The 26,645-nt window shown below is 40.2% G+C and overlaps 1 protein-coding gene across 1 annotated transcript in view; it reads right to left on the bottom strand.

Moving 5' to 3' along the window:
• TYR (tyrosinase) overlaps positions 1 to 26,645 on the bottom strand; it is a 50,697-nt gene that overhangs the window by 11,997 nt on the left and 12,055 nt on the right. The window contains exon 3 of the mRNA XM_026849912.1: positions 17,776 to 17,923. Within this exon, the coding sequence (XP_026705713.1) occupies positions 17,776 to 17,923 (148 nt within the window). The remainder of the gene's footprint in view (positions 1 to 17,775; positions 17,924 to 26,645) is intronic.

The raw sequence follows: 26,645 nt of genomic DNA, 5'->3' as shown, positions 1-26,645 counted from the left end.
TATGCCACTGTAGAGATTGCAGAAACATCCATTAAGGTATGTTTGGTATTAAGGTATGTGTATTAAAGTATGACTCTTAATACTTCCCATTGCTCTCTTTAGAATAGCTGGCCCTGTGCATTTATCTTGGTTTTTTTGTTTTTTTTTTTTTTTTTTTTTTTTTTTTTTTTTTTTTTTTTTTTTCTTTTTGGACAAGTTAAAAGATTAGGATCATATGCTGCTTGCTAATAAAGCAATTGGATGACGTTGCATTTATTCTTTCCACTTAAAAGCTATCTCCCAGCTTTTTCAGTAAGATGGGCTCACCACACTAATTTTTTCTTGGCAAGACAATGTATGATTCTCTGTGTTTTCATGAGGATCTTCATGATTTTCTTCTTTTGCTTGAGAAAACTGACAGATTTAATATATCAGTAATATTTTTTACATGCTCATCTGTTTGTATTTCTCCTTTTAAAACAGGGGCACTGCCATTTTCCTGCCTTACTTATATTTTGTAAGAAAAGATATGAAAGAATAAACCTTACCCTTGCCTTTCAAGAAAGGTTTCCCAGCTGGGTGGAAAAAGAAACTTTCCAATTGCATCCAGTTGGGGAGAAAATCCATGGAGAGGGTACAACTTGAGCTGCATGTCTGTTGTGAGGTCCAAATAGTTCTTGTTGGGCACCATAAACCATTTCATGTCAGAGAGTTACTTTTTGTGACTCCCAAGCTGAGGCTGTTAACTCCTTTCATACATTATTAAGAAAAACTGAAATCTTGAAAGCCTATGGCTTTAGCTGTCATCCAGGTAGTGACATTGGCACAGTGCTCCTATCCCTGGGGACTTGTCTTAACTGCAAAGTCTTGGGCCAAAAAGAACCCCAACCGTGTATCTGGAGAAAATAATCCCACTTTTTGTTTGTTTGTTTGTTTCAGAGTACTGTGACCACTGAATTACACACTGTTGGATACCTTTTTCCTCAAATAAGTACTTGATCAATCCCTGGTTACATTTAAGGTAGTTAGCATCAAGTGTGGTTTCTGTGACAGAGAGAAGTCAGTGCTTCCATCATCACATGTTGATCCACTCACTGTTAATAGAAGTTTTTCTTCCCTTAAAAGCATCCATGTTGGAAGTTACTTCCTTTACTACCTTGAAAATATATGTTTGTTTTCTATGCTTTTCTCAGTAGTGGCAAACTTCTGAGAGCTTAGGGCTGCAGAGAGAGAAAATGGCGATGCAATTAGCTGGTCTCTTGGAGTGACAAAGTTCCCAGTAGAAAAGCCAGGTTTGTGGCAGAGCAGCAGACCTGAAGTCCTGGGAATAGTTGGTTATCTTGGTAAACCACTGCTATTATGATCTCTTCATGTGAAAGTCTGCACCCTCTCCTGATCCTGAGAGCCTAACAAAGCAGGACTATGAATTAAAAGGCATCTGAAGGGCCATTTTATTCTATGTTGCCTCCCCTTATTGACATAATGAGGCTAAAGTTAATAAAAAAAAGTGTCTGTGATATCCAATTTCCTTATTTCTTCTGTGCAAAAATAAAAAAAAAGTACCGGGCAGAAGTTCAGTGAGAGGGAAATCTGTCTGACTCCTACAGCAGTCTGGTTGATTACTTTCTTCCTCAACATGTAGACAAAGAGGTCAAGCAGATAATTAGTTATTTGTATAGGTAGGAGTGATATTTGCCAGAGATTAAGACTTTTTTAGCACTGCAATCCCATCTAGACTGGTGTCATTTGGGAGATGTTGGCAGTGCTGAAGAGAGCAGATGGGATGTGATCATGGTAGGGAAGATAAGGTGGGATAAAGGAAAGAAGAGAAGAGCTAATCAAAAGTAATCTGGAATTTTATTCAGGGATGGAATTGGGGAGAACCCAATCTGGGATCTATCAGGAATAAACCATAAATCCTTCAGGGTGACAGCTCTTAACTGGAAGGGTCATGGGCAATCAGGATTTAAGAAATAGAAATTTAAAATATGGAAACTAACTAAATTAAATGGAGATTAGTCTTCTGATAGCCCTAATAACCTTTGCATTTCTTCAGTGGCAAGCAAAAGGGACTTGGAAGAGGTAGCTTTTATTTAAAGGCATTGGACAGATTAAAAGATAATTCTATCTAGATTAGAGAAAAGACTGTTTTCATCTGGAAGGCTTCTTCCTTCACTTAAAAAAAATAAAATCAAAGTGCTCAGAGTGCATGTCCAAAAACACGAGGCTAAGGAACCAAAAGGTATAGGGGAATAATTTGAATTTTGAAAGATGCCCTGTCTTACATTGAGCTCAAAGAGGCTCGATCTATCTGTATTGCACTTCCAAAGTAGAAATTGTTTTGTCGTGGGTGTATTATTAAAGTAAATATTGAAGGTTTTAGAATTACTAGATTGTGTTCATCAACAATCTATGCAAAGATTATTTTTGTGGTAAGAAATAGAATTTTAATATTGTAGAATGGGTAGGGTTTAGACAAATCTAGTCTAAAATAAGGCTTAGTGTTTGTATTTAAACATTGGAAAAACTGATCTAGGGACATTATCAATTCACTATCACTTAAACACCCTGATTCAGTCAGAAGTCACATGCTTGATGCAGAAATAGCTCAGGGAGGTTATCTGGTCAGAAGGATTTCCGAAAAGCCATACAGGTAAAGAAAATCCTGCATATTAGAGAAATTTTAAAAAGTGTTAGAGGCCTCGTTTTACTTAAAAGAAAAAAGGCACACAGTAAAAATGACTTGCCTAAGTTCATAGTAGAAATTCTACAGCTTTGGGGCCTCTTTGTGCCTACCAGACTAGATACTTCTTGGAGTCAGGTTATACCATTTCAAAGCACAGAGTCTCAATTTTTTTTTTTTTTTTTGCTGTGTATCTGTATACGGATCTCTCTAACTGTTAATGAGTTTAATATTTCTGTGTACCAGCACTGATAGGTCTAAACAGCTGATATGTACTAAAAAGTAATAAAGACTCCCATCTGGTATGTTGATACTTCGGTAGTTTAAATTTTCATTCAGGGGAAATATACTTTGCCTTTGCAAAGAGTTTCAGAGTGGTAAGGTGCTTTTACAGAGAAAATTAAAGCCATCTATAAAAGACATGGATATATCACTTCCATTTAATTGCATATAAATAGACCTGAATATTTTCCTTGTTCTGCTCCAAACATGCCAGCTTAGTCAAAGAACAATGAAATGAGCCTTAGTGGAAAATTAATTTGAAAAAAAAACCTTGGTTTAAAGAGTGGGGGGAAAAAATAAGATTTATTTGAGGATGATTAAAAAAAGGCCACTAATACATATTTCTGAATTCATATTATTCTATGAATAATATATGCAATGGGATTATAGGTAATGAAAGGATGAGTCAAGAAATAAATGGGTTTATGTTGCCAGTGGGAAATATCAAGCAGAGTATAAGAGCACTGCTGTATATAGGCTGGATAACTTTGTACTCTTCCAGATTGTGTTGTGTCCTCTGAAAAAAAGATGCTGCTCACAGGAAGAAAATCTTAAACCCTATGAAAAGTAAAGTGGTAAGAGGTGCTGAAGTGCTAAGGCTTGGACAGCAGGCACAAGCCAGAGTTGACCTATAGATGAATCCTGTATAGTTTATAACTGATAACCATTGTGCTAGTGGGTATTGTACTAAGTTATAACAAACCACCTCTGCTGATGGAAAAAGTGTTAAAGTGTTGAAGTACTGAAGCTTGAACAACAGGCCCCAAGCCGAAGCTGCTAACTTAGCATGTAATCATTAACAAAGTATGTAAGCTCGCTAGAGAAAGATGCAGCTTAGACAATATAATCAGTAGTGAGGAGAGAATGTTTCCAACTTCCTTTGTTTAGCCTTGTTGAAGGCTGAGAGCCCGAGTATCTGGCCTTGTTAGAAACTCCCTTGGTTTCCCCTCCTGAGCCCTGGCCAGGCTTTGGGTGGAATCCGACAGGAGAATGAAACCAGAAATTTTCTGCTCCAAACAAAAGCCCCAGCTATTCTGGCTTGTCAATCTCCAGTGTATAAGGCTGGACCCGCTCACAGCGACTTTGGCAGCCTCACCTCTGGGTGGACGCACACGCAGGATTTCCCCCTTGCCGGGACAGGCTCCCCAACCCCTCGCTGTAACCGGGGCTGCCCAGCCACTGCGGGGCTGGGTGATGGCAACGTCTGCAAGTGGTGAGGGATCTTTCTTAATTCTCTCTCTTGTGTAGTAATGATTTGATGCATTACACAGTATTTTCCTGTTTGTTGCTTTAGGTGCATTGTTCTGCCTTTTCTTACTGCACATCTTCTGTATTACTCTGTTATATCATTTAGTTATCACCAGTAAAACACGCCTACTCTTTTCACTCTGGTGTCCGAGTTTAATTGGTATCCTTAATCAGCAAAACAGTAGATATTTTGTTTATCATTTTGAAAAGCATCTTTCCTAAGAGCTGTTTCCTAACAGTGTACCTCCACAGTTGTGAGCAGAGCTACACTTGACCGATTGCGGTGTAGGAGGAGAAACCAGATCTTAAATATCTGTTATTAAAATTTCCTTGTGTTGAGCCACCACAGAGACACTGACATATATTGTAAACCCAACTGGCCCTTCAGGAAGATTTTCTAGAAGTTTAATCCAGTGTGTTTTACCTTGCAATTAAGGAGAGCTTAATAGGGAAAGGGGGAAAAAAGAGGGTTCAGTATCTCTATATGAATTCCTCTGCCATGCAACCAGGAACATGTGTGACACTGCGGGTGTCCCCAGTGGGAGGACTACAGTCCCCTTATGGTGAAGGTTCATGTTGACTCCGCACCCATACCACTACAGAGGGGACAGTCCTGCTTTCCTCCTGCTTCTCTACCTTCTTGTCCTCACATTCCTTGTAAGCATTTCCACAACCATACCATAACCAGGATCAGGGAACAGATTTAGTTTAAAACCAAACACCTCATTTGTTTTCATTTGTTCTGGGATAGCTGAGGTGAGATGAAGTCACGGACCTGATTCATTATGCTGTTGCATGATGGCCAGTACCAGTACAAGGGAAGGACAGAGGTGAGAACCTCCAGATAGCACTAACTGGTGAGCAGGACTGTTTCTTCTTAACCTATGTTCCAGGTTAAGCTGATTTGAAGCAACTGCAAATGTGCCTTTTATTTCTCAGTAACCTGGTAAATCCATGCCTCAGCTAAGCCTGCACACAGTAGTAACAGTTCAGCTGCTAGATGTCAACTTTGTAAGCTACTAATAACTTTATCACACTCAAATCTCAAGCCATGTCACTAGTTGTGCCAGATTTGACACAGAGACTTTCATTCCTCTTCTGCAGTTGTGAGACTGAGGCTAGATCAGGCTGTCTATGGCAGAAGGAAGGCAGAACGTTGTTGCTTAGAGCTCATTTATACAATTTATTTCAGTATCATGAGATCTGACATTCTGTAGAAGAAATCTGGCAAGCAACATGTATTTGCATTTGGAAAGAAAGGGAAAAGGAAACAAATTGAAGAAAGCTGAAATACCAGTCCAAGGACAGTGATTACACAGTAGTCATCACTTTAAAAGTTGGCACTAGTCAGCTGGTATTACAAAGTCACCTCAGGTAATTCCCATTCCAAGCATTTGGGATAAACATTGGTGCTTCAGTCCTGGAAGAACTGCTGATGAAAGGCACCGTAGTGTTTGCCAGTGTATGCGGTTATATTGCAGTGTCCTTTTTTTTTTCTTTTTGTTTTAAGTTGGCTAATGACACTACAGGGACTCTCAGGCAGGTTGTAAACAAATTACACTGGTCATAATGCAAGTGTCTGATTAAAAATTAAGATGCTGCCCTCAATTGCTGTGAGAAACCCATCCAAAGCCTCTGAGTCTATGTATCCTGTGCTGTTGAATCATTGCTGAGGACTGCCCTGGGTTACAGTGCTCACTCTGTGTCTAGTCCCAGCTTCTGGGGAACATCCAGGCTTCCACCATCAGTTGTAAGCTGCAGCATGAGACAAGCATCCTTGGGCACAGCAACTCTTCCACAAACACCTGTAGTACCACTGTCAAGTTACTTCGATGACAATCTCTGGACCAGCTGCCAGAGAGACCTTACTGTGCATGTGTGCATGTCTGTGTCTGCCTGTGGGTGAGGCAACTGGGACATCAGGGGATCCAGGGGCAGCTAATGGGTAGACTGGGTCTCACAAGCCCAGTAACTGGGGAATCCAGACTGTGTATGTATATATCTATATGTATGTATATATTCCCATAGCAGTCTTTCATCTTGCTCAGCCAAAGAGGGCAAGAGGATGAGGTTGTTGGTGCTGTTGGAATTTATGTGAGTGCTTTATTTCTTGTGTTGATCTGTGTAGCTGGTCAAGCACATATGCATATATACATATACATTTATGTAACTACTGTATGTATGTGTGCTTATTGGGAATAAGCCTCACTACTGGTTGGATCCAAGAACATGGAGCTGTGGTTGCCACACCACATTTGGGCTTCTAGATTTGTCAATCCCTAGCACTTTAAACACAGACTTGCACAAAACATTAAAAAAAAAAAAAAAAAAAAAAAAAAGTTTCAGTGCAGTGGAGTTGTTCCCTCATAAAAAGTTGTGCTTCTTTTTCTCGGAGCATATATTCCCATGTAGGTCGATTATATTTCTCTGAAATATGAATATTCATTTTCAGAGAAGGTCTGGCCTACTTTATTGTTTCCCTTCATCTTCTGAACCAATAGGTTGTTTGTTTTTGTGGACCGCAGTGGAACAGACCACCTGCCATACTGAGGGGCAATGTGAAGATGACATGAAGCTCCTTAACTTATTCAACCAGATTGATACTGCCTGCACGCTGCCTCCTAAAGGACCATTCTCTGGATGAGGCATAATAACGTGCACCATGCTGACACCTTCCCACCCATTACAATGTACCACCAGAGCTGGGGAGACAGGTGGCACCTGAGGATCTTATCACCGCTCTGCTTCACCATCCCGCTAAAAGCTTCTGAACTTCCTTCCATCTCCTTTGTTCTCATTTACGGCACTGCACAAGCTGGGTGCTTGGAAAACGTCAGATAAAGGAAACAAAAGAGAGTGAGACTGTAAAGGTATAGACCCACAAAACCAATCCCATCTAGGAGACAACCAATGCCACTTTCTTTGCCCATGTCCCACTTCATTGAAAGCTTTAAGGTGACTGCAGCTGCTGGGATTATGAGACATTTTTATATTCCCTTTACCAATGTGATTTAGAGCAATTTTCCCCCTTATCTTTAAAATGCCCTCAACACCTCTGCAGGATCAGTGGAAGAGAGGGGTCTTCAGACTTTCCAGCTGAAATTGTTCCTCTTTATGTCAAACAATTTGAGTATCCATCTATCCAGACAAGATGTAGTTGGATGTCTCATTGCTGCTTAGCATGCTTATTTGGGAGCAGAGAGCTACATAGCCATTTGTCCAATAATCATGTAGTTCTCCAAGTGTTTATCTTCTAGAATAAAAAAGGCAGAAGCTCCTCAAGCCTCTAATGTGAGAAAAAACTGCTCAGGCTCTCAAATACTGGAGAGGATTCAATCCTGAGCAGAGACTGTTGCTGGTGGTGAAGGACCAAATGCTGCTCCTCTCTTGGAGAAGCTGCTGAAGTCCTTCATTTCAGTTCCTCATTACTGTGCTGATTTCCTTGAGTCACATCGTGAAATGCCTTACTCTTCCCAGGAAACTCATATAGCTTCCTGGGGCTTCAACCCCCTTGTGTATAAATCTGGGCCATGGCTCCTGAATCACAAAACCTAACATGCTGGGCAGCCCTGTAACCCATTTTCCCTGTCAATGAACCTCACAGAAATATTCTTGTTTTCTGCCTTCTCAGAAAACTAAGTAGGATGAAACAACAAGTACTGAGCCCAGCTTATGCTTGATCAGTTGCTGATGGATTACAACATAAAGAGCTTTATTCCTCCTGGACAAGGAGATAATGGATAAGATGAGCATGACACATTGCTCACGACACTGATGGCAGGAGCTCAGTATTGGAAACAGTGCAGGAATCTATGCAGAGGAATGTCAGTATCCTCTAGTGTAGGACTAGAAAGTGCCTCATCATAACCCAGTTATTGATAAAGCAAGCTAACGCCTACATAGGCTTATTCTGCACCTCTGCTGGAAAGATATGATGAGTTTAGGTGAGGCTTAGCTGGGCTGAGATTCAGTCTGGTATCTGATTCTATCACTTTTCTTAGTCAAGCCAACCCCTGTTTTACATCAATGAAAGTTGGCAATGACTCTTCTTCGGTGCAGCAGTTAAATTCTTGTTTCTTAAGATAGCTGTCATTCTGTATGTCATTTCACCCCTTGCTGTCAAACCAGGGCAATGTTTGGCTAGAAATATTTGTTTCTCGTTCAGATTTAGCTCTCCAATGCTGTCCAGTACTGCAAAACCCAAATAGATGAGACATGATGGTGTGTCCTGTATGCTTGGTAAATAAGGAAATGCAAATGCAACCATGTGTTGCATTGAAAAAAAAAGAGTATTTTCTGGAGTGTATACCCTGTGTACCCTGTGTTAACTTTCTTGGGTTCATCTTTGCTGTGGTTTGCAGGAAACAGAAAAACATTACTTAAAGTAAGAGATAGTACAAATGCCAGCTGCTCCAAAGTTTAATAACTAGTTTCCCCTGAAGAGAAAGATAACAAGCAGATTAAAATGGACTGCTGTGGAGGTAGCTGGACTGACTCTGTGTAACCGACTCCTGTGCTCTCCAATTCAATGCTTTTGAGACTGAGAGTGTCATTATTGAGGTTCAGAAGGGCATGTAATATATAAATCACATCTATGGTAGCAAAGTGATAATTTCTTTTGATGAATAGAAGTTAGCTACATGTGGGTGAGAAAAGTACTATGTTTTCCTGTGATTTTTTACAATTTGAACAATTACATCAGCTATTACTGCAGAAGTTCTGCAGGAAGGACTTTCAACCCTATGCTGGCTGTTTGCATCAGAGCTTGTCTTGATCGCTGTGTCACAGAGAGCTTTCTCCTCCTCCCGTGTTAAGAGAATAGGTGAAGGCTAACCATGTGGCTCTTGCCAAGTTTCAGGGCAAAGTAACCTTTCCTTTTAAAAACCACTAATCGCTTCCATAATATGTAATGTACAAAGTGATCCATTCTGTAAATGCATTGGCTGAACTAAAATCTTGCAGTAAGAGCGATATGAAACATGCACTTTAAATGGGACTATTTTAACTGAACCTCCTATATTATTGATTTTTAAGAGCAGAATGGGTCATTACGAACATCTAACCTGAATAATGACATAGCATTGAGATTGCCAGCTACTACATTTGACATATAATCCAGACGTCTGTTTAACATTTCTCTTGCCATTCCCCTAAAGCAAGGTGGATCAGCAGCACTATAGATTTTATGTATGCTTAATTGATAAAAAGAACATTTATCTCTAGAGCCTGTTCCTTGTCTTTATTTCTCTCTGTTTCCGATTCTATATGGTCTATCTGTGGATTGCCAGAGGACTTATTTAAGAGTGTGGGTTACGACAGACAAAGATGCAACCTCAAGGGTACTATATAGACTCATACCCTGTCTGTCCGATGGGAAAAGAAGGGAGGTCTTCTGGAGGACAGGTTCTCTAAACCCATACTCATCTACTTTTACTTCTGGCCGCCTCTATACCCATGGTACAGGTTAGACGGACCTGTGGTGTGACCCTCCAAGGTTGTTCCTACATCCCTTTGAGTGCTCTGCAATTGCAGTAACAGAAACTGCCCAGACCTACTGAAATAGATGTTAGAGTTCAGCTCCAGTATCTTCGTGTATGATTTGCTGTTCAGTCCCAGACACAGAGATATCAAAGGAGAGATACTGGGGAGCTGTGTTTCTCAGCAACACCCCAACCTTCCCACTTACACTCTGTTTTCCATGGATATATTTATGTGGTATTTTGCAGTAGATGTGAACTCACTCTACCCACATACTGAGCCCACTTTGAGTGAGTCAGCTCCATCAAACAAGCTGAGTAGCTCTGTTTAACGCGCTACTAAACCTGAGAGGTTAAGAGGGGAATGTTAGTGGCTCTAGTGCAGTGCCAATTGAGGGCTTGTGGTAACAGAGGGAGCATATGTCCTCCTGCACATTTGTAGATATCCTCAAGGGAAAACCAAATTAAGACAAATCCTTCCCTGCAAAAAATTTCTGTGCTCAAGTTTCCTACCCCATCAGTACTGATCTGCTCTATATCTCACAGTCGTAGGAGGTTTTGTGTGCCAATAAAGCTTGTGACCAAAGTCACACCAGTCCCACCCTCAAATGAAACACTATGCTGAAGAGGTTTTCTTCCTCTGATGCCCCTCCTGGTAAAACAGAGCTGTTTTCTGTGACTGAATGGCTTCCAGCAGAGCAGGTGCTGGTAGTGAGGTGGTTCTCATATCAGAGAAGGGTGAGGGCTGGGCTACCTTGCTGCCCCGCCTCAGAGCCTGCAGGTGCTGCGCGTGCTGATCAGGACTCTCTTCCCAGTAGACGCCATGTAACACACCCAAAGCAGGGAGAAGAGGTTACTGTTACCCATGATACATTGCAAAAAACATAATTAATTCCCCCAAGAGCTTTGGAGGTGGAGAGAGAACTTTCCCAGGTTCAGTATTATTACATACACAAGTAACGGGTCACACACTTTAGGTGTCTGTATTACAGTATTTCTGAACTTGTGTTTAAACAAACCTTCTGTGCTAGATATTGTGCGGAGATATAAAGAAGTATTTTGAGTGGAGTCATCTGACCAAAAGACAAAAAGATGTCTCAGCAGACATGTTTGCATCTGAGCTGGTTGCTAGTCAGTAACTCTTTGACTAGTCTTACTGACTGTAAGTGGGGCTCAAAAGGAAATCTCTGCATCCAAGGTAATCTCCTACACAGTGCTCCTCACTATTCCTAGCCCTAGAGATAACATGGTTTATAGGGGCTTCTTTGGATATTGTGCTACTGCTCCACAATGTTCACATTTAAGTACTTCTCCAGCTGTCCTTGGTTTCCTGCTGCCTTCCCTGCCTGCTTCTGAAGCGTGTTTTTATCCCTCTTTATCCATCTTGCATGCGTTCAACATATACATACAATCTCACTGAAACCATACAGCCCACAATTATGCCGTCCCATCGCTTAATTCTCTGCCACACCATGAACATGGTTCTTCTCTTTTTTTGTGCAGTAGCACTTTATAATCTAGATGTTTAATTCCAAAATGCAACCTAAAGGCTATGGACACATATCCCAAGTAAGAAATTACTGTAAAAACCCATCAGCTTCCACAAGATTTCACTTAGCCACCAGATATCAAAAGATATATTAGCAAAATGCAGAAGCTTTTAGGAGGTAAAGTAGCATTTGGGAGCATTAGGAGCTGTCCTGCTATACACCATTATCTCAGCTCTGTTCTGCAAATTGTGCAAAACCTCCCTAGATTAGGAGCAAATCCCAGAGGCTTTGCTCATAAAAGCTCTACTTGCTTACCCCTGGGCATAGCAGTAGCTCAGTGATGTTCATGGTTTCACTGAGTCAAAGGACTTTGACCATGTTTCACCTTCATGCCAGGGACAATTATGGAAATGACTCCGCCTCATCCACTGCCTTTATGCAGGCACTTGGGAGGATACAGTGCTGGGCACAGATTGTCAAATCCTGAGCTGACATAATACTGAAGCACTGTGGGTTTACTGTTACAGTGGGAGGAGTATATTGCTAATGGCAGCCTCTTGACCTGCCTTTGTCTAGCAGATTTTATGTGGCTACAAACCATAGTTCATTCATCTCCAGAAAAATATGAATTTCAGGTTGCATGATCATTTTTAGCAAACATACCTCAGAAAGCAATAAGAGTCTTGCTGTGCCCATATCAAGAAAGAAAATTAATCATGTGCTTAGTGTTTATGCAGTGATTTCTCCATTTTTAAACTGCTGTATTATTAGCTGATATATCATTGTGTTACAATCTCCATCTCAGCTGTGCTTAAGTAACTTGTTTTAGTGTCTCTAAGTTTCCATATACCCAATGGGGAAAATAATTCCTTGGCCTCATGCTTTGTCTGTGTTGTCTCCCACTGGAGACAGTTCAGAGTAGGGAATGACTCTTATTTCTTATATTAAACAAGTCTGGAAACCTCGTGTTGCCTTACAAGAATTTCTAATGATTCTTTTTGAATGCTTTCACTCCAAATGTTCCAAATTCTTGAAGCAAATAGTTTTTAACTGCTAAAAAAAGTTCTTGTTTCCTGTCAACATTTCAAAATAAGAGAACAACTTGGTTTTTCTCATGCCATTTTTTGGTTTAAAAAACCCGAGCTGACATTTAAGAGAAAATGAAAATGTTCTGTTTCAAAAACAGTAAAAGTAAGAAGCTTTTATTTTGACATCTCCTAGGAGTGAAAATCAAGTTTTTTTTTTTTTTTTTTTTTAAATTACTTTTGACATAATCTTAAATTTCATTTTTGGAGTGGAAAAAGGGACTGGCATAAAGGTGAGTATATTGATTCCACAGGGACTGAAAGTGTCCATAAATTTGGCTTAGGGAATGGCAGGTTGCTGGCATGCAAATCAGGATGTGTAAATTTTGGGTTCTAATATATCTTTAAACAGATTGTTCCATACATGATTTTCAGTTTAACACTTTACTGATAAACAATATCATAAGGAACATTTTATTGTTAGATTCTCAGATAAGCCAGCGTCTGACATTTCCTCAAGCTCCCAGCTCCAGCCTGCCACTGAAGAAGAAGGGGTTATTTTAGCATTCTGCAGAGGAGTCTGTGGCAGTTGATGTTGCTGAACAGCACAGAGACATTTGCCTTGATTAGGCAGAATTTGTGGCATTTTCATTGGGCTCTGAAGCTGATGTGTAGGAGAGTTTCTTCTGCCCCCGCTTGGAAGTGTGCAGGCATGTATGTGTCTGTCAATGAGAGTGTCTCCATTTCCTATGTGACCTTATGCTTGACTTGGAATACTTTTACCAGATCGCATGTACACACACACAAATATACGCCCCCACACCCCCACCCATGAAGGTTTTGTCTCAGTGATGCAAGAATTTAGTCCTGTGTGATAGCAAGCAAAAAAAGAGTAACTGAAACAATAAGATCAGCATAGGGATGTCCAGCTGTCTGTTGTCATTGCTATTTCATGTGATTGTAAATTAAGCAACTGCTATCTCCTATTGCTCATGGTGCTTTGATACCTGACAACCGTAGTCAGAGTTCAAGAACATACCAGGCACTGCACAGAGCAGCACAATTAGACACTTCCTTAATGGCAGATAACATAAACATAGGACAAGGGACAACAGATAGATATAAACAGACGGGGGGAAGACTAGGCAACTATGCAGTGGTTCACTCATTAAGTGAAGGTTTCATCTTACTCATGGTTGAACTTTTCTGTCATTGTCATGTTGAAGGGAAGAACAGTGACTGAATCTGTGGATGTGTTGGGTGACCAATGCCCGACCCGGGGGAATATAGAGGCACTTGTCTGAATGCCAAACAGGTGTATGATAGAGATTAATATAGCAGACTTATTGGAGGGGTGAGTTCCTTAACAATAAGGAATGATTTAGGGATGGAGAGTGAAAGGCCTAAAAAATAGAGATCAGCAGTTCATCTGGTGTGAGAGAGAGCAAAGCGATGGTAGAAGGGTATGAAAAGAGAGGAGAACCTGGGTAGAGCACTGAGTTAATGCAATGTTGGTTGCAGCAGTATTCTGAGCTGTGCAGTTACTCATGAAAGCTGGACAACATGGTCCTGTAGTGGTGGCATCATTAGAACTGACAAGCCTAGACTTTAGAGATGCAAGAGACTGAAATCCTACACTTTATTGTGTATCTCTAGAAAATCAGTTCTGAATTGCTTGTTCTAAAATCAGGGCCTTTGAAAGTCGTCCATATTATTGTAATAAACCTCATCCATTACAGCAGAACTTAGAAATGAGGTGAGGACTGGGATCCTATTGCATTAGCTGCTGTACAAGTATAAACAAGTATGGAGATCTTTAATGGTAACTTGTTTAAGCACTGCTATTTAGCTTTTCTTACAGTTTACAAGGGGTATTTTTGGGGTGGGATGTGGAAGTCAAGAAAAGGAGAGGTACAGAGCAAATGAGAAGAAAGGTGGAAGAAACATTCAAAGGACAGAAGTGCAGGGAGCACAGATGAAGATACTATGTGGCTTTAGGGATGGAGGCTCTGAAAGAGTCGGCACAGAGGAAAGAAAGAGCTTCTTTTCAGAGCACAGAAAACACCCTAGTGAGTTCAAGTGGGACTGTGGGCCCTTGCTTTCACTGCTTGTGCAGCTGCTTCTTCCAGCTTGAGTGGGTTGGCTCCTCCCTTGTTATTCCCTTGTGCTGACTGTAGAGCATATCTGAATAGCAAAGAAATTTGCAATTAAGAGAAATGCTTCAGAGAGCTAAAAAAGCTCTCATTTTTGCTGAATGTATATTTTGTTGCATCTTTTTTATTTTCTTTTCTTTTTTTTTTTTTTTTTTTTAAAAAAAAGCCATTCAATTAACAATTAATAGTTTTCAGGGTGATCACCTGTTTTTACCAAGCACTGAAGTTTGATCTCTAGGTCTTCTAGCTAGCAAATAATAAGGCAGGAAGCCTGATTCATCATTGCTAAGGAAGCTGCTCCCTGGGTACCTTCATACTTCTGCACTACTGAAAGAGCATGACCTTAAAAGAAAGGGATGCTCTTTGCTTTTCACCTGAGAGATCTCAACTACACCTCTGCTCTGTCCATCCTTCCCTTATTTTGTGTATCAGGCCTGGGTAGGAAAGGCTGGGGGGTAGCAGATGGGAGGCTGACTGTTGCTCAGTTTGGAAAGCAGCTCCTAACATTTGGCTCACACCTGTCAGCAGACTCCGTATACACTTGTTTATCCTCCTCTGTACCATATGTTTCTATGCAAAGTCAGTTCCAATGATCTATTGCCTTACTTCTATCACTCCTATTATGGTCGTAACTGAGCATTTCACAGTCGTTAATGCACTTACCCTGACAGCGTCCCTGTTGCGTAGGCATCTAATATCACCCACTTTACAGATGGGTTAGCTGAAGCTTAGATCAACAGCTCCTCAAAAGTCTTGTTGAAATCGATGGGAAGGAAACATCCCCAGGAGATGTGAGTTTGGGAGAGAAAACTACATGCTCAGTTTCACCCGAGCAATTTGCAGTGGAGTGAGGAATCCCTCTTTTGGGTACTACATGGATGCTCAAAGTGCTGGACCATTCTTGATTTCTTGACACAGAGCTGTTCCCTGCCTTTATAAGACTCAGCAGACCTGTGATTGCTGCTGTCCAGTCTTTTTACACCCTTTGGCGTAAATCCCCATCACACAACTCTCCATGTCCTCACCAAGGCCTGGAAGAGATACTGTCCTTGGCAGAAGACTTAGTTAAAAAGTTAGTTAAAAGCCCATTAGCCCAATATAATGATAGCAATCAGCTCAGAAGTGTTCTGCTAATTAATGAAAAAAGTTGATAAGGACCAAAAAAGTGCTTCTGCTGTGGAGACTGTTTTTCCCGTTTCCTCTATTTTTTGTATTCTTGTTTGCCTCTCAGAACAGAACTTCTTCGCAGCCCTTCAGATTTAAAGTCTATGTAGGAGAGGAATAGAGTTTTTTTAAAATGTACTGTACGTACCTATCAGTCACCTACTTATTAATTATAACTAAAAGCATGATTAATCTGTCATGGATAAGGCTGCTAAGTAACCCTAATCATGCTAATGCATTTCTGTCACTTACACAAAAGGCAGCATTATTACCAGTTTTTACATCCGTGTGTACTGAAGCCCATACACACAGCAGCTGCAGAGCACTGGTAACATTCCTTCTGCCACAGATGGGATGAGATTGCATCATGGATATCTGTAGTGCCCCCACAGTGCCTGTGCAGTGATTTATTTCCTCAACACTAGTAGGATTTAATGATGTTATCTTTTGCAAATAATTTTGCCTTCTAAAATGGATAATAACTACAGTTATGAAAAGTATTTCCACGAGATCATAATGACTATGACTGAAATTCCTCTGTGGGAGGGGTCAACATGAAGACCAAAGTGCTACTTAAGCCCTGCAATGAGTGGGAGCTGAGATGCGTAGGTCTTATAGAAGTGTGAATGGAAACACTTTTGAGAAGGGAAAACAATTCTGATATTGTGAAGCATAATGCTTTCTCTTCTGTGTTCCTTTTCTCTGAATATTCAATTGATCCATTTTTTAATAGCCTAGATATTGGAACGTTAATTTCCAGTGCCAAACGAAATTTGTAACTGCACCTGAAACCCTTGTGCATGCATCCTGTCAAGCAGTCAATTGGGGGATATGCTCAATCACAGCTAAGCTACTCTGTTTAACTTTTAAAATATTCTGAAGAAAAGCTTTTCACAGAAAAGAGTTTCAAAACTGACACCTCCAGAAGGCTAATTATACCCGACAGTATTAGGAGCAGAAGACAGGTGGGTCACCCTTTGAAGGAACCATTCCACTGCTGCCTGAGTGACCTGCTCAGACTTGATGCCCTGTTTCTGGGTGAGTACGAAGTAAGAAGAACACAACCATTAGACTTATTAAATATATAAACCGAGGAGAAAAAGTCCCGTTTTAAATTTGTGTTTTTTCACCTACTAGCTTTTTGGTTAAATAAGGTAAAATTTTATATAAGAGTTTTGGTGTCAACTGCCTGAAACTAAAGAACTTCACTGCCAGATGATGTCTGCAAGATATAATCTGCATCCCTCCTGTGCTGCATGCTTCAGTGACCTAAATAAAGAAACCATTTTGGTTTTCATCTGAATACACGCCTTGCTGCATGCAGGCAAGGTCTCAGTCAGTAGGTTTCTGAGCACACAAGTTTATGAGTCCCAAAATTTTGCACAGGGTAATAGGTTTTTTTGTTCTAAACATTGCAGTAGCCAAGTCATGGTCAGTGCATGGTGGGAATGTAGAGAAAGATTGGTAAGAAAATATAAACTGCTACAGAACAAGTGTTGTTTCTGTGGTTTTTACAGTCCTTTGCTCAGCTAACTTTCTATTTGATCGCTCTTCGGTCATCATGGTTTGGTGTAATGAGTCCACAATAAAATTTTTGTAGTCATTCACATGTATTATAGTGACACACAAATTTTTAAGCTCACCATTAAATTATGGAATGCTGTCCTTAACGTAACAGTTTCAATCTTCTCTTGCAAAACTGTGGTCCCCTAGCCTTTCTTATTAATAAACATGAAATCCTTCTGTTTGCTTTCCTTTCATTCTGCACAGCTGTACTCTTCTCTTTCATCAAGAGACAGTCATAATTTTGTTTGTCACACTGAAATACAGAATTTTTTCTTCTTTATTTATGAATAGCAAGTTTGGATTTTCCTTATGGAATAGAAATTAAAACAGCACTGACATTTAGAATGTAAAGGAATTGCTCCAACTGATTATAGTTGTGTTAAAATGAGTCACGCACTTTTGGTCCAAACTTCCTGACATACACATCCACATATATTAATCACTGTGACATCACTGAAGAATTATTTTTACCTTGGTAATAAAAGCTGAATGCATTTGTCAACTTGTCAAATTAGATTTAATCCAATGAACATACAGACAGGTTAGGAAAGACACTTGCTCTCAAGTAATTGCAGAGCTCAGTTCTACATGTCTGAGAATGCTGTGCATGTAAAGACATGTAAAATATTTGCAGTTTTGAAACGCAGGTGAAAAGCACTCTGTAAAAACACAAAATAAATTAGGTTTACTAAGAAGAATTAAACTCACCTGTCAACAAATGCATGGTGTAGTACGAAAATAGGATCATTTGCAGAGCCTTGTACTTGGGACATGGAGCCATTCATGTAGATGTGAAGTGCATTATGCAAACCACTTTGAGATATGTTTGATATTGCAGTCCGTGGATCAGCAAAGCCTGTATATCCAAGATGAAATCATTTGCTGATATGACAATGCATATAATTCTTTTTCCATTAAGACCGAAGATCAAAGTACCTACTTTCACTTCATTTACGATCAGCTTTTTAGACAAGGGCTTAGGAAAACACGTAAAGGAGTGCTAATATATTTCAAAGGCATAGCAAGGATGTAATTAGAATAAGCTAAATTAAAACTCCTGCCATGTAGCTAATGCAGCATGTCAGCAAATGTACTGCTTAATTGCTTTATATTTTTAAATTGCTTTGTCCATTGTGTCTGACTGTTAAAAGACAACGTAATCCCTGCAGACATTTATGTGTGTACATTTATTCATGTTGAGAAATTTTATTCAATTTATTTTCATTTTTGATCTTTATACTTATAGGTTCCTAAGATAAAACAGGCTATTGTATCTCATCATATACTCGGTCATTTAAGATTGTTTGTCTCTATCAAACAGATTCTTTTATTGATAGGAGCCAACACAATACCAGCTATAATCTTTAAAAAAGGATTTGGCAAATAATTAATAATTTCTCACAGTGATACTTGCAGGATGAAAGTCTGTGGGTTGCTCTTATTTTGGAGGGCACTTAAAATATGAGCTTTGAGAAGAAGTCACACAGACCAAGCCCCAGATAAGAAATACTGGAAGATGTCTCTTAGTTTTTGTTTTGGTAACCTGTCCATACCTCAGCTCTGATGTTGGTAGCCCTTCTCAGCATCCTGACAGCCAAGCTTACTTCCTACATGTAAGGATTCCTAATAGAAGTCAACTCAACCATCTGATCCTCCTCTGGGATTTTTCAGAACAAAAGAAACAGAAACACGTATCATCTACTTAATCTATTTCTTAACCTGATGCTAGTTCTACTATTTAACCCATGCTACAATACATCTCTGTTCTCTGTCTTTTATTTAGTTCCTGAAGATGTTCACACAATTTCTGTAAACTGTAGGATGAGGAAACATATTGGAGACTTATTATAACTTCTTTACTATTTAATAATCAAATAAAAAGGTCTGGGAACAATATGCTTGTTCTGCTGATCCTCAGTGTTTTCCCAACATTGTTGCAGTCTATCCGGTCTGCAAGGTGGGGAAAAGAAAGATCTTAGCTCTTCTCTTTGTGAAATGACTCATGCACTTCAAACACATTTTTATTTACTTATTTGGACCGAGAACTAAGATCTGAATGGGGATCAACAATACACTTTTGAAGTGAATCTCCCAACAGTCCATGTTTCATGCTGGACTCACAGGGCATTTTATATCAGACATGGAATACTTAAAATTTCTTAATGCATTGCAAACTAATCATTCATAAAATATGTACAGAATACTTATTATGGCTGGGGACATCTCTTCATGGAACTCTGCACATGAGCAATTTATCTTAATAATCAAAACCCCTGTAACTGGGACAGCTTTAGTAACTGCACCCTTCAGCTGCCGGTTAATTGGGGTGCATCCAGTCAGTGTCAAAGGTGACATCGTGTGTAACCATGCACATGAGAAGTTCTAGTATCTGATTTGTTGTTATGAAAACTCTGTATAAATTGTAAGGTTAGCAGGAATAATACCACAATGCGGTGTCACTTTATTTTATTAGTCTGGGTGTTTCTCTTTTCTCTCAGACTTTTTAAAAAACATCAGTACAATCAGCTATTCAGGATGACATACTATGAAAAGAGGTAGAACCAATTAAAAGAAAAAAAAGTGAAAACATGAGATTTTTTTCAGAGTACAGGAATTTTTGCTTAGGTGGATGCAGTAGAATCACCTCTACAGCAAATGTGAGTCTACAGATCTACAAGTGCAGTGAGTTGAAATAAGAGTTCCCTGCCTCTAGACAGAGGAACTCCACTTCCTCTACCTGTCTTGCCCCATGCTGTGTCTTCCTCTCCCATGTGTTAACTGCCCCTCGTCAGTCCTTGTGTGAGCTTATTTAACTCACCAGGCTGGCAGTAAACTACCCTGGCATGTGGGAGGTTAGTTTTTTAATGCGTTACGGAGATACTGTACCTCATGTAAGGGTATGATGCGAACCAGTGTTGGTACCAAAAAAAGGAGATCGAGTGACTGACTGTTCGATGGAGGAGACTGCATAGAGAAGCAGGACTGTCCCTGATGGCAGTGATCTGTTAAATCATCCGGCCAGTATAGGAAGCTGTAGCACTGAGATATCCTTTTAAACCCTTTTTAAATTACAGTGCGTTAGAAATAGCCATTAGGGCATACATCACTGAAATGAATGGAAGTTTTACCAGTGATTTGATTAAGAGAAAAAATGCATTTTTAAGAGGTCATAAACCTGATTCTGATCCTGCTCACAGCACTGTATATCAACAAGAGCAATTCAGTGGATTTGAAATAGCTTCACTGGAGCCAGGACAAATTAAATCAGATGGGGATTTAGCCCAAAGTTTATTATAGGAGGAGCTAATGATGCCATTCAAAATTAAGGCTGCCCATTCGTTTTTTAGGATGCTATATGTATGTGATTCTCACTGAACATGCAGTTGGGTCAGCTATAGGTCTTTTAATAGAGTATTTAATTATATTAACTGCGGATTTTGCAGTCAAATAACAGAGAACACAGAAATCATGTACAACAGTCAAGTGCAAAGCTTTACATATTGAAAACAGGTAGTGTTTTCCTCAGTTGCTCATTTGCCATGGACTGAAGCACTGTAAGCAGAGGGTATGCAGAAGTCCGAGCGCATTAGCAGTGCTCGGTGCTACAGGAATGGAGGAACCATTCCAACAATCCTATCTCCTCTGATTGTCTTGGTGGACTGTTTTACATCTGTGGATTCCCTAACATCACTGAGGTATTCATAACAGTTTTGCAGGTGGTTTTTTAACTACAGAACTGTTTTTCTTACAAAATGAATTTCAGTTTTGTATGTCTTTCTAGGCCAGGGGTTAGGACACCTGGGACTTTAAGAGTCAAATTCTGCTTTGTATGTCGTATGGAGGGGATTGAGTGCACCCTCAGAAAGTTTGCAGATGACACGAGGTGGGTGGGAGTGTTGATCTTCTTGAGGGTAGGAAGACCCTACAGAGGGATCTGGGAAGGCTGGATTCACAGGCCAAGGCCAATTGCATGAGGTTCAACAAGGATCAGTGCTGGGTCCTGCATTTGTGTCACAACCCCATGTAACTACAGGATTTGGAAGGAGTGGCTGGAAAGCTGCCTGGTGGGAAAGGACCTGGGCGTGTTGGTCAACAGCTGGCTGAACATGAGACAGAAGTGTACCCAGGTGTCCAAGAAGGCCAACAGGTTCCTGGCTTGTATCAGAAATAGTGTGGCCAGCAGGACTAGGGAAGTGATGATCGCCCTGTACCTGGTACTGCTGCCTCTGCACCTTGAATACTGTGTTCAGTTTTGGGACCCTCACTACAAGAAAGACTTTAAGGTGCTGGAGTGTGTCCAAAAAAGAGCAACGAAGATGGTGAAGGGTCTAGAGCATAAGTCTGAGGGAACTGGGATTGTTTAGCCTGGAGAAAATGAGCTGAGGGGAGACCTTATAGCTCTCTACAACTACCAGAAAGGAGATTGTAGCAAGGTGGGGGTCAGTCTCTTCTCCCAAGTAACAAGTGATAGAACAAGAGAAAATGTCCTCAGATTACACCAGGGGAGGTTTAGACTGGATATCGGATATTTTTCATATGGATATGAAAAATTTATTCACTGAAGGGTTATTGAGCACTGGAACAAGCTGCCCAGAGAAGTGGTTGAGTAACCATAGAATCATAGAGTGGTTTAGGCTGGAAGGGACTTTAAAGATCATTTTATTCCAACCCTCCTGCCATGGACAGGGACACCTTCCACTGGATCAGGTTGGTCAAAGCAACCACAACTTCTCATCTTTCCTGTAGCCCCCTTTAAGTACTGGAAGGCCACTATAAAGTCTCCCCAGAGCCTTCTCTTCTCCAGCTGAACACCCCCAACTCTCTCACCCTGTTCTCACAGGGGAGGTGCTCCAGCCCCCTGATAATCTTCATGGCCTCCACTGGACCCACTCCAACAGGTCCATGTCGGTATTATGCTGGGGGACCAAGAGCTGGATGAAGTACTCTGGGTGGGGTCTCATGAGAGCAGAGTAGAGGTGGAGAACCCCCTCCCTCACCCTGCTGGCCACACTTCTCGTGATGCAGCCCAGGACATGGTTGGCTTTCTGGGCTGTGAGCACACATTGCTGGCTCAGACTCAGTTTTACATTCACTAACACCCCCAAGTCCTCCACAGGGCTGCTCTCAATCCACTTATCGCTCAGCCTCTATTTGTGCCTGGGATTGCCTTGACCCATGTGCAGGACCTTGCACTTGGCCTTGTTGAACTTCATGAGGTTCGCACACATGCACCACTCAAGTCTGTCCAGGTCCCTCTGGATGGCACAACCCTTCCCCTCAATGTGTCAACCACACCACACAGCTTGGTGTTGCCAGCAAATTTGCTGAGCGTGCACTCAATCCCACTGTCCATGGCTGCGACAAAGATGTTAAATAGCAAACACCAACCGCTGAGGAACACCACTCCTCACTGCTCTCCACTTGGACATCGAGCCATTGACCACAACTCAACCACTGAGTAGTCCATCTGTCATCCACATCTCTCCAGTTTATAGACAAGGACATGTCACACATGTCATCTGGGACACTGTCAAATGCTTTACTTATACTTACATATAGATATAAGAATTTTAAGGCCATATACTTGCTGGTCTTTGAAGTTAGTGATGTTATTCTGGTTTACATTTGTGGAGTTTTTCTGCCATTGACAATCTGACAGGAAATTTTTCTGGATTAAATCTTAAATATTTTCTCAAGCAATATTTTTACTGTAAACTCCTTAGAGTGAAGTAGCTGCAACATCTGCAGAATTTGGCCTAGGGGGCTGTAGTAAATTAAAGTTTGTGATTATCTAAATTAGACTATGTCACCATCTAGGTTTTTTTCCTTAAAATTACTTCTGTAGAGCTTCACTGTGGTCTGGGCTGAATAGACTTTCTAGTTCTCTAGTAGTGATGCTCTGCAACTTGACAGTACTTTCTCAATGTGCAGCATAAATTTACCCAGAGGTTAATGTTTGAGCTAGGTGAAGAATGTTGGCTGTAGGCTAAAACGTCTTTAATTAGAAGTTTTCTGTTGGCAAACTTCATTTTGAGAAATCAGTTTTCATTAGCTATATGGATCACAGTGAAATACTAAGAAAAGTTTTCCAGATGAAAACCTCTCATTTCAGAAAAAAAAGGAAAAAGTCCTATTAAAATGTAATTGATTTTTTTTTCTTTTTTTTTAAATGTTTTATTCCATTATTTCCTGACAGGACAGCAGTAATGATACGTAACTGTGACAGACAGTGGAATGTTATGACATGGCCTGACTTGATACCATGTGTCATGACTTAATTAATGAAAGTGATATAGTTTTAGAAATTTTTCTTAAAAATTATCTTTCATCACTTTATGCAAAACTTAGAAGGCAATGAATTTCAGATGAATTGCCATGAATAGAATCATTTCAAATGTGGAAATTGCTCATAAAGAAAAATAAATTCTATGTTTTTCAGCTATCTCTTATTCTTAGGAGTTACCATCCAAGGTGTTACATCAAAATTGAACTGCATTAAGAAGAAACCCAACTATTTCATTTGCAGTCAGCTAATCCATTTCTGATCTTACCTCGTGCTTATAAACTAGACTAATTTTCTGTTCTCTTGTGTCCATGAAGTGTCCAGTGAAGTACCCCAGTTAGGTCCACAATGCAACAAATCCTATTTAAAATAATTGCTTCCACTTCAAGAAGCAATGCGCAAACTGCTTTTAACCTGTTGTGTTTCCATCAAAGCAAAAACTGGCCTATCCCAGAGTGAGAGGGCGCTCAGCCTCAGCGGGGTGTTGCTTTATTGAACAATAATGACCTTTGCTGTTTATGGTTGTTGTGGTTACTCTTCAGCAACATAATTTCTGTCTTTATAGCATCATTTTCTGTTAATCAAACACAGATTCAGCCTGTGTTGTTGGTATCTGGTCATAATGATGATGATACCTACCCCTTCAAAGGGTAAAAATGTGTTGTCGTTGTTCCGCTGCACTCAAGCACAGAAGAGCATAAAATTTTGCCCAGAAGGGGTTCTTCTACATGATCAGCTCTTCTAAGTGATCACAGGTGTTTCCATTACAGAACTAAAACTGAGGAGTAAATCTCACATAAGTGTTAATCGAGAGCCATTCAATTACAGTCACTGGCTTCATTCCGGTCATCTTTTGTAAATTTAGAGTAACTCCAGTAAAGTCAACAGAGTTTAAAATTTTGGATTTACTCTGTATCTAAATGAGATTAGAATTTGACTTTAAGTGTATTGGCACAAACTTGTGTAAACAAGTAAAGAAGGTTTGAAAAGCTTTTTGCTTAGAAAAAGAAGTAAATATTAGGAACTATAGAGTGTTAGCAGGTTTGTAAGAATGCCGTCACACAGAAGTGGGCACTGGCATGATAAATTCAAGCTGGCTATTTAAGCTTGTCATCTGCACACAACAAAAAAACTAAGCAGGCTATTTGTAAGAAAGGAGAGAACACAATATGGGTTGTTTTGGCAGTAAAACTTGTTTAAAAAAATTTCCACCATCTTTTTCAACACTAGCCATGTATCCCTGTATTGCTGTTCACTATCTGGTTAGTTAAATAAGATAGTTGACAGAAATTATTGTGGTCCTGTGGCGTAAAGTTGAGTGTTGAAATAATTCAGGTTAAAAATAAATAATATCCTCAAAGTAAAAATAAAATATAAAAAAGTCTCAGAATAACACCGTGTCTGGTGAAATATGCTCCATCTCCATAATAATATAGATAAATGCCGACTGAGCCGCATCTGGCTTGCATTCAGACAGGCTCATCACCAAAAAAGCCCCTTATCGTGGAACGCTGTGGACACAGTTTCACTTCAGTGATCTCTGTCTCTAATGAAATATTCTTTTGGAAAGAAAAGTAACATCACTCTGTTGATATGTACTCTCTTCCATATCAGCTCTTGAGCATGGTAGCTCTCCCTTAGCTAGGCTGTAAGAGTTAGACAACAATATAGGATCTGGTAATTGCACTGGGAGTTGGACTATGAACAAACATGGTCACTTTTTAAACAGGGTTTGCCCTAGAATAGAGGATCTAGTGTGACCTTGTTTTGGTTTTTTTGGTTTCATGTTTACAGAGCTTCTAAGGAGGGAACATTCACTGCCTCAGTGTTTTCGTACTAATCTTTTCCTCACTGTGCTAAGCTTCCTCCACATGGATCCTAGGACTTGCAAAGGTCCACCTTCACTGCCAGGAGAAAAGGAGCTACTCAGTCTCTTTTTTTCCCTTTTAGAATCACATAGGAGGGATCCTAAAGATGCTCTGAAAGGGCTGTGGTGCATGTCAGGGAGGGCACATCTGGATGGACTGATAAAACAGGCATGCTCTGCCCCTGCACTGAGATAACTGGATGCATCCAGAAGCCATGCAGCTCTATGACCAAGCTAATATAAGCTACATCTGTAGCTACCTAAGCTTTATGGCTTCTGAACGGTATCTGACTTGCATACATCCTCAAGAACATGTAATTTTTTCCTCAGTCTATCAGAAGAACTATCTGTCTAAATCACATGAAAACCATTACAACCTAATGGTGGCAACCATGACTTTCCTCGTTTGGACGGCTCCGAATGACCACAGTGGTGAGCCACAGCTTCATAACTTCAGTTAGGAGAAAGATGAACACTCTTCAGCTTTTGAAGGGTTGTTACACAGAAAAAAAAAAGAACTCATTTGGAGGAGAATTTGATCCAGAAAAGTTCTTTTCAGATGTAGTGACATTGCCATTATTCAGATGAAAGCATGACCCTCTTCAAATGTGATTGGCAGATGACACTATAACATTAACAAAACCGGTCATGACTGTGCTTGCTAACCATGAAATTAATGTGTCAAAGAGACAACAGCAGAGAAAAGGTTTGATAGATTTATCAGACAAAACACCGATTCTGATTTTAGAGTTAAAATAACTTCTTCCAGGCTCCTTGAGAATTGTAGGTGGCTTTCTGATCATTGTGCAATTCTGTTGAACATCTATCTGTTGCCTTTTTTTCAAATAGCTATTGTTATTTTCAATAAGAAAATTTATCCATTTGTATCAAGGAGGTGAACTTGATCTACCACTGGTTAGCTGCCAGTTTAGACTTAACGTTGATAAAAAGCAAGTTTTGCCCTTTTTCTTCAAGTACTCACTGAATTATTGTTATTTAATGAGCAGTCATGATACTGAAATTTGCAAGCGAGTGGTGCATTTTGACTCTGCCTCTCTGTAAACACCTACGTGGCTTTGCACAGCTGACATAGACTTTGCCTTCGCTTTTGTTTACAATACTAGCAGCATGATGGTAGACCCTCATTATTTCATGATTTGTTTACTTCAACTGCCTTTTCTCTACTCCTCCTATTTCACCCTTTGCCTCTATTCACATACTTTATGGAGAAAAATGTGAGCAAACCAGTTCTGAATTATGTCACCTTTTTCTTTCCCACAATTCATGTGGTTTCTGTTTTCAAAGGTAGAAAGCACAGCTATGTCCAGAGATGGACTCAATTAATGCCTGGATTCTCTGTTGGCTTCAGTGGACAAATTCCACATTTTTGACTGGTTTTAGAGTAGAAAGTAGTTCCTCCCCCCCACC

The sequence above is a fragment of the Athene cunicularia genome (genome assembly GCF_003259725.1).
Source record: "Athene cunicularia isolate RWA chromosome 1 unlocalized genomic scaffold, athCun1 chr1_part1, whole genome shotgun sequence".
In the NCBI taxonomy this organism is placed as follows: Eukaryota; Metazoa; Chordata; class Aves; order Strigiformes; family Strigidae; genus Athene; species Athene cunicularia.
The sequence above is the reverse complement of the archived record's forward strand: the minus strand, read 5'-3'. Positions and strand labels throughout refer to the sequence as shown.